The following is a 15,954-nucleotide window of genomic DNA, read 5'->3' on the forward strand; positions in this document are numbered from 1 at the left end:
TACAGTAACAAGGTATTTTTACTCCACTACTTCCCACCTCTGGTTGTCGATAAACAGTTTGTAGATAACAAACAGGAAAGAGACAAAAAAGCAAAGCAACAGCAGAGAAAGGGATTGAAGAAGACACAGGAAAGACAGGTGGGGTGTAAGTAGCCAGAGGGAGAGTTTGAAAAGAAGAAAGGAAAGTCAAACACATAGACACTGAAACAAATCAGGAGAGAAACTTCCAAACGTGTTGAAGGACATGCGCTCAGGGTACAGTGAGTGTTTCTCAATATCGAGGACGCTTCCTTGGTAGGACATGTCCCTCCGAGTCAGGTCCTTCAGAAGCAAGGCAAGAATGCTTCCTAGCCTCGGAAAATGAAGAATGGTGGAACAGGCCAACAGGTGTGCAGGTGCAGTGTTAATTTTGGCAGCTGTTTTTGATTTAGTCTTAGTCTTTAGACGAAAATGGTTTTAGTCACATTTTAGTCATTTCTATCCTTCATAGTTTTAGTCTAGTTTTAGTCGACGAAAACTCAAAACGTTTTAGTCTAGTTTTAGTCGAAGAAAAATTACATTTATGCAGTAGCCTATACAAAGTCCTTCAAACTAGCTGCACCTTTACCCGCTTTGACAACACTTTAATGATCAATCATTATAAAACATATCATAGATATTATTCTGAAATGGACCAATCTGCACAACGACTACTTTTACTGTCGCTACTTTCACTATATTTTTATTATCATACTTTTACTTGAGGAACTCTTCCTACACTATGGTATTTTTTTACTTAACTACAAGATCTGAGTACTTCTCCCACCTCTGCACACCTGATGTGATAACGTTACTCGTAATTGGGGCAACAGGAAGTCAAGGAAGTCCAAAATTGTGCATTTCTCCGACTGAATATGACATGTCGTGTCAACGGGCTAACGCGAAAACACTAATAGCAAACGAGCTTTGTCCACATCGAGCCTTGTAGAGTGTCTCTATACTTCTGAACGCTCCGTCCCCGGCTGTGCTGCTGCAGCGTGTCTGTTAGGCCCCGCCCCCCGCACACAGGGAGACACAGGGAGATACAGGGAGATCGCTCTTCTGGAGTGAAGAGAGCGGAAATAATGATATTGCATGTTAGAAACCTAAGTTGCATTTTGACAGACAACACGGACAATTGGGGGGAAATACCCTGCATTTTGAATGTCCGATAGTCCACCATTAACACCTTAGTCCCGTCTCGTCAACGAAAACTAAATATACATTTCATCAAAGTTTTCGTTATCAAGAATCTATTTTTAGCTTGTCATCGTCTCGTCTTAGTCATGTAAAAAAGGTCGTTGACGAACATTTTTCGTCATAGTTTTCAACGAAATTAACACTGTGCAGGTGTGCGTCATATGCGAGGCCCCGCCTTAAATGGAGCACTATTTCCGCCAACAATTTGGAAATTGGTCCGTGCACAAAGCATTGTGGGGATTTTAAGACCATACACATGTGCAGCCTCGAAATTTCCCGCAACGAAGGACGCCGGCCTCGATAGAATTCCAAGCATCCTGGACATTGGAACAGTCCTTCGGCGGCACTCGATGATGTAGTATGCTTGAAATAGTGGCTCTGGAGCAGCCTTCCTCGACATTGAGAAATACCCAGTGTCTCTGCTTTTCTACCCTTATCCAACTTTCTCTATACCCTCTTTATTCCCGCAGTGATGAAACCAAACAAACTTCTAACAGGCAGACTGCACGGCAAGCTGAAAGGATGGGGGAACCTTGAACACCTACATTTGTGTCCCTCACAAAGTCAAGCCATAAAAGACATTAATATGATGAATCCCCTCCCTGCCAAACCAAACTTTATGTGTTTTGTTGGTGCTTCGGCGAGGACATAGGAGCGCAAAGGATCGTAATGTCTGACAGTGAGTCATGCTGCCAGGGAGTTGCTGATTGGCTGTGACCTCCAGCAAACAGGCATGTTGCCGGCGGCTGACCTTTTAAAGCTCCTCAGTTTGGGTCGGGCTGATCACTATTGCCAAGAAACGCAGACATCAGCAATCAATGAGAGAAAGACACATCAGGGTGTCTGCGGTTGATTTGACTCCCCATCTGTGTCACCGTGGTGTGAAGTCAGAGCAGAAAACTGACTGATACGAGTTGCATGTATAAATACACCTGTTTGAGCTTAAATGATCAATTCTGGATGCAGCCGAGAGGAGCGTCACACCCACACGGAGACACTGTAGTCTGCCCAGATTGCTTCCAGGTGTTGAGGATAAAAATGTCTCAGCCCACAGGAAGTGAAAGACAAATTCGACACTAACATTTACAGCTGGGATTGCTGTGCAGAAAGTGGGGTGATGTGATGGAGAGCAACATACATAGACAAAGGTCTGATGCCACCCAAAGAGCTCAACATTTGAATGTCAGAATAACACAGTTTTAAATACGAAAAAGGAAGATATCATTTGAAAAACCAAAGGTAACGGTAAGCTAATGTGTAGCTAACGGTAATGCTTCAGTGAATGCTGTATGGTGTTTTACCCAGATGCCGGCCCATCATAAGGCCAGAAAAGCTTTGGTACTTCTTGTTATATAATGCATGTTGGGAGACATCCCAACTGTACTTCCATGGGTGATTGATGAACACTTCTTTCCTAAACCATAACAGCAGTCACTCTTCTGGGAAGCTTTGCACAATATATAATGATATCCTTCCGAACATATCAATTCCTTTAATTGAAGGCGGCCCATTTAACTGACGGATGCATATTGCAAAACAAAGATGTAAAACTCGTGCTTAGGTGTGTCTGGCTGGATACGTGCAATCATTTGGTATATGATGGCAGAGAGAAAGAAACTGTACAAATATTGCACATATTGTCTCATATTGGCGTTGATGCCAGAAAGCTGTTTTGGCCAACGTTTTTTCGACTAAGATTGACTTGATTAGGAAGCTGTAAGGAATTTGACGGAGTAGCAGGGTGAATAATGATACTGGTGTCAACGAAATCGTATATTTTTTCTGCTGTAGTGTTTGACAGTAAACATTTCACTTAACAGGAATTATAGTTCTGGTTGATATGGCAACACTTGTGGTTACTGGTGGTCAGGGTTTATAACGTAATTCTGTTACCTGTATAATCCATTACTCCCCAAGTCTACTGGTTGTTGATGTAACACATATAGCCTGCAATTTACCTTCTACATTTCCCCATAATGTTCTGCATCTGCTATGAGGCAAACTTTCTGCTGAGAAACATTTCAAAAATAACCTCACTTAAGAACTGCAAGCTTTAAAAATCCCATTAGCCCAACCCCTTTAACTGCAAAACTGCCATACTTAAAACATGGAGTGACAGTTTTGTCAAAACAAGTGGAGAACTTAAAGCTGCAATGTTAGACTGAGAGCTGAAGGGAGAGAATAATGACAGGAGAAGGATGGAGAGTTAAAACAAGGTGATGGCCAATGACAGCCAGAAGGGAAATACCCAACTCCGGAATAGAAACACAATTATAAAATGATCATGTTCACCCCAGCATGTATCTTACTTTAGGAGGCAACACACTAACATGCTATTTGGCTTCAAAGGAGAGACATGCTAAGAAATGTACACTTTTGTCTGAAAGCAACACACACTAACACATACAGACACACTCACAGTAGACACACACTGATACCTTATCAAAGGATGAAGCAATATAACACACAATATAATGTCCCACACACAAAACAAATATAGAATCAAAACTCCAGACAAACATATTACATGAAAGTGTGGTGGAATACATTTTCAGATCCTTTACTTAAGTAAAATAACTAATACCATAGTGAAAATAGTAATTGATACTGTATAAGTAGTATAGCAGTATAAGTACTGCATTCAAAATCCTACTTAGTGAAGTGAGGTACTCAAACATGTATTTGTACTCAGTATGTAAAAACATTGATTGTGGACTCTGTGGAAGTATTTTGGTTTTTGCCTTATTTAAAGTACTAATAACACACTAAAGCACTACTGCATTTACAATGTTTGCATATTTCGTTAAGTTATAAAAGTGTACCTCAATTATGAAAAAGTATTGATTGTGCAGTCAAATGTTCCCACGATCATTGTTTAGATACTAAGTGTGATGTTTTTGGACAAATTTGACTTCTGAATTAATGTGCAGAAGGTTGGTCTTATTGCACATTCTTATTGCTACTTCTATGTGTACTGTCGAGTAGTTTAATCTACAGCAATGCATCATGGTCAACAAAATCATCATAACTTTAAAATTCTTTTGTCGCTTTTCGCTGATTCAAGAGGGTTTTAAACATTATGCACATGCACAATGTATCCTTCAGTCTTCCAGATCAATTCACTGACCAACAAAAAGGTAGGGAAAGATCATTCTGAAAAGTAATAAAAGGAAATAAATAAAAGTATTATCAGCAAAAAGTATTGTGATCATATGTGATGTTTTTCGATCTATATATACTGTATTAATGTGCATGTTGCATTTTAATGTTGCATATGTTTAAAGTTGTACCTTTTTGAATACCTGTTGTCGTGAGAATCAAAAATCTCTAAAAAGTCAACTTTTCATAAACTTAGAAAAACGCTTTTTTTTTGCTGATTCAGCAATATTTTTTATATAGGCAAGGCAAGGCAAGTTTATTTATATAGCACTTTTCAACACAAGACAATTCAAAGTGCTTTACAAAAAAAGACATTAAGCATTAAAAAAGAAAAGCTAATAAAATAAACATTAAAAGAAAAAGTACATGGATAAAAGTTACAGTGCAGTTTAAGATATGAATAGTTCAATTAAAAGCAGCGACAAAAAGAAAAGTCTTCAGCCTGGATTTAAAAGTAGTAAGAGTTGCAGCGGACCTGCAGGTTTCTGGGAGTTAATAATAACTGAACGCTGCTTTACCATGTTTAGTTCTGACTCTGGGGACAGAAAGCTGACCAGTCCCTGAAGACCTGAGAGATCTGGATGGTTCATAATTTAGCAGGAGGTCAGTAATATATTTTGGGCCTAAACCATGCAGTGCTTTATAAACCAGCAGCAATATTTTGAAATCTATTATTTGACACACAGGAAGCCAGTGTAAAGACTTCAGAACTGGAGTGATGTGATCCACTTTCTTAGTGTTAGTGAGGACTCGAGCAGCGGCGTTCTGAATCAGCTGCAGCTTTCTAATAGATTTTTTAGTGAGACCTGTGAAGACACCATTGCAGGAGTCGAGTTTACTGAAGATAAAGGCATGGACAAGTTTTTCCAAATCCTGCTGTGACATTAGTCTTTTAATCCTAGATATATTCTTTAGGTGATAGTAGGATGATTTAGTAACTGTTTTAATGTGACTGTTGAAACTCAGGTCAGAGTCCATGACCACACCTAGATTTCAGGCTTTATCTGTTGTTTTGAACATTGCACACTGAAGCTCAGCGCTAACTTTTAAACGTTCTGCCTTGGCTCCAAAAACCATTACCTCAGTTTTATCTTTGTTTAATTGGAGAAAGTTCTGACACATCCAGTCATTGATTTGTTCAATGCACTTACTCAGTGTTTGAATTGGAGCATAGTCTCCTGGTGAAATTGTTACGTAAATGTGTGTGTCATCTGCATAGCTATGGTAACTTATTTTGTTGTTCTTCATTATCTGAGCCAGTGGTAGCATGTAGATGTTAAATAGAAGAGGCCCAAAGATGGAGCCTTGAGGAACCCCACATGTCATATTTGTCAACTCAGATATGTATTTACTTATAGAAACAAAGTTGTTTCTATCCTTTAAGTAGGATTCAAACCAATTTAGAACTGTTTCCGAAAGTCCCACCCAGTTTTCCAGTCGGTCTAGTAATATGCTGTGGTCAACAGTGTCAAACGCAGCACTGAGATCTAATAATACTAACACTGAAGTTCTGCCACTGTCTGTGTTTAAGTGGATGTCATTAAATACCTTTACAAGAGCAGTCTCAGTGCTGTGGTTTGGACGAAAGCCTGACTGGAACACATCGAAACAGTTATTTAAATGCAAGAAATTACTCAACTGTTGAAAAACAACTTTTTCAATGATTTTACCTAGAAATGGGAGGTTTGATATGGGCCTGTAATTGTTCATTACTGAAGCATCTAGATTATTCTTTTTTAAGAGCGGTTTAATGACTGCAGTTTTCAGGGCCTGTGGAAAAATACCTGAGTGAAGAGATTTGTTTACTATATGAAGTAGTTCTGAGGCCATGCAAGGCAAAACATCTTTGAAAAATCCTGTTGGAATAATATCAAGGCAGCAGGAGGAGGACTTCAGAAGTTGTATAATGTCCTCTAGGTTTTTATCATTAATCTGATGGAATTGTGTCATGATGTCTGAATTGATGTTAAGTGGACACAGAGACAACACATTTGCTGTACCTGATGCAGAGGCACTGACTGCTTGTCTGATTTTCTGAATGTTGTCAGTGAAAAAGGAGACAAAATCATTGCACGCCCTGGTGGATAGTAATTCAGAGGCTACTGACACTGGGGGGTTAGTTAGTCTGTCGACGGTAGCAAACAAGGCACGTGCGTTGTTTTTGTTTTTGGTAATGATGTCAGAGAAGAACGATTGTCGTGCGTTTTTCAATTCCAAATTATAAAGGCCAAGTCTCTCTTTATAGATTTCAAAGTGAACCTGGAGATTTGTTTTTCGCCACCTGCGTTCAGCTTTTCGACACTCTTTTTTCTGTTTTAACGGTCATGGCCTTTCTCCATGGAGATATTTTCTTCCCAGTCACCTTTACCTTAATTGGAGCAATGGCAATTAAAATGATCTACTCGCTCATTTACTGAGGTGTTAGCAGGGGCAAGTGTGGTGGAAAAATAAACATTTCCCTAGTATTTTCAGTTAAATATCGCTTTGCGGTTACCTCTTTTTGAACATTTGTGTGAACAGAAATAGAGCTCTCAAAGAAAACACAGGAATGGTCAGACAGTGCAACATCAGTCACCACAACCTTAGAGATATTCAGACCCTTTGAGATAATTAAGTCCAGAGTGTGCCCCTTATTGTGCGTGGGCTCCGTCACATGCTGAGTCAGTCCATAGCTATCAAGAACACAACACAGTTCTTTAGCCCCTCTGTCCTGGGGGTTGTCAACATGGATGTTAAAATCACCAACAATGACTAGACGGTCAAAGTCAATACACACTATAGACAGCAGTTCAGTAAAATCATCAAAAAAGCTTGCACAGTATTTGGGTGGCCTATAGGTATTTAGGAACAGAGCTCGAGAGGAGCATTTCAGCTGAAGGGCCACATATTCAAAAGAATCAAAGTTTCCATAAGATGTCTTCCTCATTGAAGGGAATCATTGAACAGAATAGCAACTCCACCCCCTTTCTTATGCATTCTTTCCTGACTCATAAAACTAAAGTTGGGAGGTGTTGATTCGATAAGAACAGCTGCACTGTTATTTTGTTAAATCCAAGTTTCTGTTAAAAACATAAAATCAAGATTGTGCTCAGTGATAAAATCATTGATTAAAAATGTCTTTCCTGCCAAAGACCTGACATTTAATAAAGCTAGTTTAAGTTTGTTAAACACACTATCAGTCATGTTTTTTGTAACAAGCTGTGGCTGACATGGAATCACTGCTAAATTAGATAAACTCACACAAACGTTTGGGCGCTTCCTGTTTCTAAGATGATTCACCGCTCTTAATCTATTACCTATCAACACAGATATCGGCAAAGCTACTGGCAGGCAGGGCCCCGGCATGTCCTGGAAAGAGTTGAGAGTGCCATACGCCCTTGAGCCTGGACCCCACACATATCAGTGAGAGTTTAATCACACCTTAGTCCTTCAGTCTCCTACAAACAATCAAGGACCAGAAAAGGCATGAAAAAATGGTTTTCTGAAAAGTAATAATGAGAGAAGAACAACATCACTGAATGAAGACAAAAAGATAACAAAAGTAAAAGCCATACTGTACAACGCCGGAACACGTCCATCATCATTAATCATCAGTACGCCTACTGTTGCTTGCTCTTTGGAGATGTATTATCCTCGTGTCCGCCCACACGCATCATGCAGATTTCTCTCATTAGTACGTGGCGTTCAGGCAGCCTCCCGCTAAGTCTGCAGCTAAGGTGCACCTCAGCAAGCAGCAGGAGAAACATACATGCTTGTATACCCCCACTCTACAGGTTCAACATCCCAATAGAGCTTTAAAGGAGGATGGATGCATTGTTACTGCCCTTCTGTGTGGATGTTGCATGTTCTCCCCATGCCTGCGTGGGTAGTCTCTGGGATATCCGTTTTCCTCCCACATTACAAGACAGTAAAGCCATGCAGGTTCGGTTAATGTGTGAGTTGCACGTAGGTGTCAACGTGAATGATTGTCTGTCTCTATGGTTACATTCACAGTACAGGGCTTAATCCTCATTTTGGGATTCTGGATCTGTGGAAGAGGTTTGGGCAACATGAGATTTTTGTTTTTTACTTTAATCTCGTAATTATTGGACTCTTAAACTTTTGGTCACATACCATTTTTCTTATGTGGCCCTTGTCCTGTTCCGTATGGATGTGTTCACATTCATGTTTGAAGTGAAAAAAATCTCACACACAGGGCGGAAGTAGCTCACTGTGAGGGATTGACTGTGTTGTGATTGGTCAACCGCTTAAATTGTTAATTAAAATGTGTTGGAAGCCAATAGAAGTGCGAGTGTTACATAGTGATCTCAATATGTTAGGGAAGTAAAGAAAGCAGTCCAATGGAGGCGTTTCAGGCGGGGGGTGGAGTGTGTGGAAGGGAAACTCCCTCTGGAAGGAAACTTGGGGATTTTAGCTTTTGCAGACCATTAACATGCGCACAAACCTATAAAACACATTCAAGGGAATAATAAAAAAGCATAATAGGGCCCCTTTAATTGATCCAAACAGGATAGGTGTGAGAGCAGCCTTAGTTCCAGGTGTATTTGATGCCAAGGCCAAAAAATAAAGCAGACAATAAGCATGATTTGAGGCTTGAGAAGGCAGTGCGTACCCAAAAGGCTGACATCTTTTATAAATCCATTTATCAGCTAAAGTGCAGGCCGGAGTTTCAGTTTGTGTGGTGTGTACACACAGGTGTGTTCAGGTGTGTACAGGTGTGTTCAGGTGTGTGTGTGTGTGTGTGTGTGTGTGTGTGTGTGTGTGTGTGTGTGTGTGTGTGTGTGTGTGTGTGTGTGTGTGTGTGTGTGTGTGTGTGTGTGTGTGTGTGTGTGTGTGTGTGTGTGTGTGTGTGTGTGTGTGTGTGTGTGTGTGTGTGTGTGTGTGTGTGTGTGTGTGTGTCAGTGTGTTACCTTGCTGTCCACGATGAGGTTGCGGATGCAGCCGCTGAAGTGTTTGTGCTGCAGCTGAGGGTAGACGTATGGGATGTCCTCGTTCACTCCGCCGAGCTGCAGCACCTGGCTCATGTTCAGGTGTCTAAAACAAACAGAGGCATGAGAACACACATATGTATACAAACTGGCAATACTGCCAATCATGGCTCAAAGCTCATATAGTACCAACAAGGCTTGCAAATCCAAACAGAAACATGTATGAACAAGTGTCGACAAATTGGCACAAAATAGGATTTTACTCTTCCATTAGAAACCTATTTGTATCCATTAGCATAGTGTTATTTTAATCTAGCCGTTTAATATCAACATGAAATTAAGCATCAATTCAAGTGACACATAGGAAGCCTATTTCTATAAGAGCCATACGTGTGGCAAGAGAGCATAAGTCCATTCACTTTACATTCGCAAAACTACCCTATTTTCTTATTATTCTACAAGTATATATAACATGATTGTCGCCCTTGTTAGTTATGTTTCCTAATAAACATTAATACTGTAGTGCTGTTTAGTATTTTATGATTTAGGATTCAAATTCAATTGTAAAAACCACGTAGTTGTGTGTACCTGTCAGTGTTGGGTGTTAGGGTTAGTTGTGTGTCCCTGTCAGTGTTGGGTGTTAGGGTTAGTTGTGTGTACCTGTCAGTGTTGGGTGTTAGGGTTAGTTGTGTGTACCTGTCAGTGTTGGGTGTTAGGGTTAGTTGTGTGTCCCTGTCAGTGTTGGGTGTTAGGCTTAGTTGTGTGTACCTGTCAGTGTTGGGTGTTAGGGTTAGTTGTGTGTCCCTGTCAGTGTTGGGTGTTAGGGTTAGTTGTGTGTACCTGTCAGTGTTGGGTGTTAGGGTTAGTTGTGTGTACCTGTCAGTGTTGGGTGTTAGGGTTAGTTGTGTGTACCTGTCAGTGTTGGGTGTTAGGGTTAGTTGTGTGTCCCTGTCAGTGTTGGGTGTTAGGGTTAGTTGTGTGTACCTGTCAGTGTTGGGTGTTAGGGTTAGTTGTGTGTACCTGTCAGTGTTGGGTGTTAGGGTTAGTTGTGTGTACCTGTCAGTGTTGGGTGTTAGGGTTAGTTGTGTGTCCCTGTCAGTGTTGGGTGTTAGGGTTAGTTGTGTGTCCTGTCAGTGTTGGGTGTTAGGGTTAGTTGTGTGTACCTGTCAGTGTTGGGTGTTAGGGTTAGTTGTGTGTACCTGTCAGTGTTGGGTGTTCGGGTTAGTTGTGTGTACCTGTCAGTGTTGGGTGTAAGGGTTAGTTGTGTGTACCTGTCAGTGTTGGGTGTTAGGGTTAGTTGTGTGTACCTGTCAGTGTTGGGTGTTAGGGTTAGTTGTGTGTACCTGTCAGTGTTGGGTGTAAGGGTTAGTTGTGTGTACCTGTCAGTGTTGGGTGTAAGGGTTAGTTGTGTGTACCTGTCAGTGTTGGGTGTTAGGGTTAGTTGTGTGTACCTGTCAGTGTTGGGTGTTAGGGTTAGTTGTGTGTACCTGTCAGTGTTGGGTGTAAGGGTTAGTTGTGTGTACCTGTCAGTGTTGGGTGTTAGGGTTAGTTGTGTGTACCTGTCAGTGTTGGGTGTTAGGGTTAGTTGTGTGTACCTGTCAGTGTTGGGTGTTAGGGTTAGTTGTGTGTCCCTGTCAGTGTTGGGTGTTAGGGTTAGTTGTGTGTACCTGTCAGTGTTGGGTGTTAGGGTTAGTTGTGTGTACCTGTCAGTGTTGGGTGTTAGGGTTAGTTGTGTGTCCCTGTCAGTGTTGGGTGTTAGGGTTAGTTGTGTGTACCTGTCAGTGTTGGGTGTTAGGGTTAGTTGTGTGTACCTGTCAGTGTTGGGTGTTAGGGTTAGTTGTGTGTACCTGTCAGTGTTGGGTGTTAGGGTTAGTTGTGTGTCCCTGTCAGTGTTGGGTGTTAGGGTTAGTTGTGTGTACCTGTCAGTGTTGGGTGTTAGGGTTAGTTGTGTGTACCTGTCAGTGTTGGGTGTAAGGGTTAGTTGTGTGTACCTGTCAGTGTTGGGTGTTAGGGTTAGTTGTGTGTACCTGTCAGTGTTGGGTGTTAGGGTTAGTTGTGTGTACCTGTCAGTGTTGGGTGTTAGGGTTAGTTGTGTGTACCTGTCAGTGTTGGGTGTTAGGGTTAGTTGTGTGTACCTGTCAGTGTTGGGTGTAAGGGTTAGTTGTGTGTACCTGTCAGTGTTGGGTGTAAGGGTTAGTTGTGTGTACCTGTCAGTGTTGGGTGTAAGGGTTAGTTGTGTGTACCTGTCAGTGTTGGGTGTTAGGGTTAGTTGTGTGTACCTGTCAGTGTTGGGTGTTAGGGTTAGTTGTGTGTACCTGTCAGTGTTGGGTGTTAGGGTTAGTTGTGTGTCCCTGTCAGTGTTGGGTGTTAGGGTTAGTTGTGTGTACCTGTCAGTGTTGGGTGTTAGGGTTAGTTGTGTGTACCTGTCAGTGTTGGGTGTTAGGGTTAGTTGTGTGTACCTGTCAGTGTTGGGTGTTAGGGTTAGTTGTGTGTCCCTGTCAGTGTTGGGTGTTAGGGTTAGTTGTGTGTACCTGTCAGTGTTGGGTGTTAGGGTTAGTTGTGTGTACCTGTCAGTGTTGGGTGTAAGGGTTAGTTGTGTGTACCTGTCAGTGTTGGGTGTTAGGGTTAGTTGTGTGTACCTGTCAGTGTTGGGTGTTAGGGTTAGTTGTGTGTACCTGTCAGTGTTGGGTGTTAGGGTTAGTTGTGTGTACCTGTCAGTGTTGGGTGTAAGGGTTAGTTGTGTGTACCTGTCAGTGTTGGGGGTAACGCCGGTCACTTCACAGGAGGAGTGGTCTTCGGTGGTCAACCAGCTGCCCAGCCCCTCCATCTCCATCACCGCGGCGCCTGAACAACGATCCAGGGTGAATCGCACTTCCTGAAGAAAGCACACAAACAAAGTACATTCAGTATAAAACTAATGCACAGAGAAACCAAATACGTTTCCTCTGCATTAGTGTATTGCTATTGCTGTCAAGTGCTCATTTAGCATCAAAGTGGGAGCCGCCTTGGACTCAAATATCTTAAATTAGTGCATTATACTGTGCTGCTGCCTGCCATGTTCCCTGGTAAAGCACAAATATAAAAAAAACAACACTTCACATCTTAAGCCAGCATGTTCCAATAAACAAATACTGTACAGCAGAAGGTCAAGCAGACACCATGACAACCTATTTACAGAGTCATTCATTCTGTCTAACATTGCTGTGACAGAGAAGACAAGAACCCATGTTCATCTCATCTTTTTGGACAAATGTTATTTGTTTCTTTCTTTCACATCCAGTACATTACAGCTCACATTAGAATCACACAAAGGGTATCACGTAATTTAATTACAACCGTACCAGAATAGATTGTTAGAACTGCAAATGTTGTATTGAATGTTTTTATTCACGTTTCTGATAAAAGCTTTCACATATGTTGTCAAAGTCCGAAGACAGCCGGTCCTATTGTTAAAGGCTGATACAATGAGTGTCATCAGCCTCATTGCTGTGGAGACAGTAGGGGACTGATACGCTTAGTAGGTTTTTCTCATCTATTCACACAGTTGATCGTGAATACAAGAAGGTCAGGTGACATCGTATGAAGACTCCTTGATGGCGGTAGGTTGAAGAACACGACATTCCAGTTGTTTGCATCCTGTCTGAAACCTACTGTTGTTTTCTTCGTGTTAACAACGTTAGGTTTCACTTTCACTCCAGAAACCCAGCTAGGCTATGTCGGAAAAGAGGATGCAGTCCATGGGATCATCTTAGTCATGTCACCCACCCTATCCATGGCTGCAGTCGAATAGTCCGTTTAGCTTAGGAACCTTCCTAATGGAGTGAAATGACCCGGAAGTCCCTCAGTGGCAGCCATGATAGGTGCCGTTACAATTCTCTAGATGATAGGAAAGGAGGTTTCAAACTTCCTTTATAACCTCCTTTAGCTTAGGAACCACTGGACCTCCCTAACCGAAAGGAGAGGAGAAAATGCTGCACCACAATGCCTTGCAGCCGCAGCATTTGCCGTCACACAACAGTCGGCCGTTCACGGAAACAACCGATTATGACCGAGAAATGATATCATGAAAGTTACGGTGCTTATTAAGCTTTTTAAAACGTATGTGGTAAGTTGCCAAAGTGCTTTGTTTTGAACGTTCATCAGTATTATCATCAAAAAGAGAAATATGAACGTTAGTTTTTACTGAAATGATCAAATAAAGTCAACATTTCACAGTCTTTACTGAGCTGTGTGGGGTTTGTTCAACTTTTAAAAGATGTTTGAATGGTGATATATACAGTGATAGATGTTAAGGACTAACGTTTATAATAAATACATTTGTATTGATTTTAAGATATTTTCATAGTTCATACAATCATATAGGGGTGTAACGGTATCCGTATTCGTCCCGTACCGTTACGGTTCGGACGTCACGGTTCGGCACACGCAGTCACACGACGAATACACCTTTTTTTTACGAGTGGGAAAAAAGTCTGTCCTTCAGGGCAGTATCCACTACACTATTTATAATCCAGGGGGCGGTATTGCGCCTAAAAGCTGTTTGCCAGCCGCCCTTAAACAACAAATGAAGAACAAGAAGAAACACAACAACAAACTAAATACAAGAAGAAGAAGAAGAAGAAGAAGAAGAAGAAGAAGAAGAAGAAGTTAGTATGGCGATTTCAGTTAACACACAGGAGCTAGAACCCACCTGCTTCTTTTAAATCAGCTGTGTGGGAACATTTCGGGTTCCCTGTGGACTACAACAACAATGAAGTGCGAGTGGTGGATCGGACGAGGACGGTGTGTCGGCGTTGTTCGATAGCGGTGCGGTATGCTAATGGAAACACACGCCAAACATGCTAAATCATATCAGAAGGCATCACCCAGGTGTGCCAATCACCGGAGCCCGGCAAAAGACAACAGCAGTTCAACAGCTGATCCCCACTGTTTTTAAGAAGCCAATAGACATGAAAGCCGTGAAACCAAAATAAATAACGGAAGCTTTTGGCATATGTTTTACTTTGCGCTCTTGAAACACTTTCTTATTATTTATGATGTAATATTTTCAAGACATTCTTTTTATTGTTACAGCTGGATGAAACCTTTTTGTTTGACATCAGCCATTATAAATAGGCCTACTGTGGCCATCTGAGTGTGTGTGGTACTGTTTATGGTTTGTTTTTAACTGTTTAATACAGTTATTTATTCAAAATGTCAGAGTTCCTTATTTTGAAACTGAAACTTGCACTACTGTTCAAAAATAAATAACAACAAACCTGGAATTATGCATCTTGTTGTACCGAACCGTGACCCCCAAACCGAGGTACGAACCGCACCGTGACTTCTGTGAACCGTTACACCCCTACAATCATATGTATTGGGATCATTTGTATTAATGTGGACCGGAGGGAGAGGGTGACGAGCATAAGTTTCACTTTCCTTTTTTATTTCAATTCCAACTTTGGTCATGAAGAATATGTTTCTCTGTTGTCCACGTTCATAAAGCAAAGCAGCAGCATCAGAGCACGGTGCAGAGTCTCTAGATGAGTTTACAGTAGTCCCTCGTTCTTATTGAACATCCATGTTGTAGTCCGCTGTATAGAAAACTGTAGTTTCCATAGTTCCCCCACAGCAGCAGACGCACATTCATGACTTCCGCTGGCGCATCATAAACACGTCGGATAGTGAAAGTGCATTCGGATTCTCTAAAGTACCGCAGTCTCTTCTCCTAAGTCCTTTTGAATTCTCCTATCCACTATCCCTTAACCCCGTGACGTTTCACTCAGAGGTCAAGGAATAGACGATAGGAGCTGATTTTTGGATTATCCGACCGCAACCCATGACCAATGTTCAGGTGTCTTCAGTGGAGGACTCATTCCACCAAGATGCACCACGAAGCGCTTCCTTCCTTCCTGTCGCCATCAGATGTTTAACTCCTCGTCAATATGCTGGGACTTTTTCAATTTCAATGGACATTTAACTGATTTTCTTTATGTCTTATTTTATCTTTTTATTTCACATTCTTTCTTCTTATGTTTTAATACATACATTTGAATTAATCTTTTATTGTATTTATTCTTAATCGGAAAAACTGTCATGAAAACCAATTCCCACCGGGATTATGAAAGCATTTCTGATTCTGTTCTAATTTCATCCAACAATGATATTTTCTTTAACCTAAACTAGTAGTTTTGTAACCTATAAACTGTATTTGTTTCGTTTAAGTCAGTTTTAAAATGTGTTGGTTGTTTTAAAATGTCACCGTCACTTTAACAATGTATTAGTTGCAGTGTGGTGTATACACCTATTTAAGAGGCTAACAACATTTAAATATGTTGCCAGAGAAGAAGTTTGATTTACAACGTTCATGGTCACTAATCAATGTATGACATTGACTTAAACCCTGCTCCAGTTTTTGAACAAAATTCAGTATTTATACCCTACATAATGCTACATAGACATGATTCATTAACATATTGGGGGAAGAACGTGTGTGTGAACGCCAGCTGTTCATGAGAAGGTGCACGAGGTCTGATCATTACCATAATTGAATACCTCTGCCAAAGTGTCCCGTGAGATGGGAGGCAGGGGGGTTACGAGGAAATAAAGACTGACATGAGAATATTTTACAGAGGGCCATGTTACAGTGTCAGGACAACTGAGGATG

The 15,954-nt window shown here is 41.3% G+C and overlaps 1 protein-coding gene across 1 annotated transcript in view; it reads right to left on the reverse strand.

Moving 5' to 3' along the window:
• The window catches only part of LOC117462450 (neural-cadherin-like), a 575,403-nt gene that overhangs the window by 81,518 nt on the left and 477,931 nt on the right, over positions 1-15,954 (reverse strand). The window contains 2 exon segments of the mRNA XM_034104697.2: positions 9,288-9,411; positions 12,053-12,180. Of these exon segments, the coding sequence (XP_033960588.1) occupies positions 9,288-9,411; positions 12,053-12,180 (252 nt within the window).

This window comes from Pseudochaenichthys georgianus, chromosome 3 (genome assembly GCF_902827115.2).
Source record: "Pseudochaenichthys georgianus chromosome 3, fPseGeo1.2, whole genome shotgun sequence".
Lineage (NCBI taxonomy): Eukaryota > Metazoa > Chordata > Actinopteri > Perciformes > Channichthyidae > Pseudochaenichthys > Pseudochaenichthys georgianus.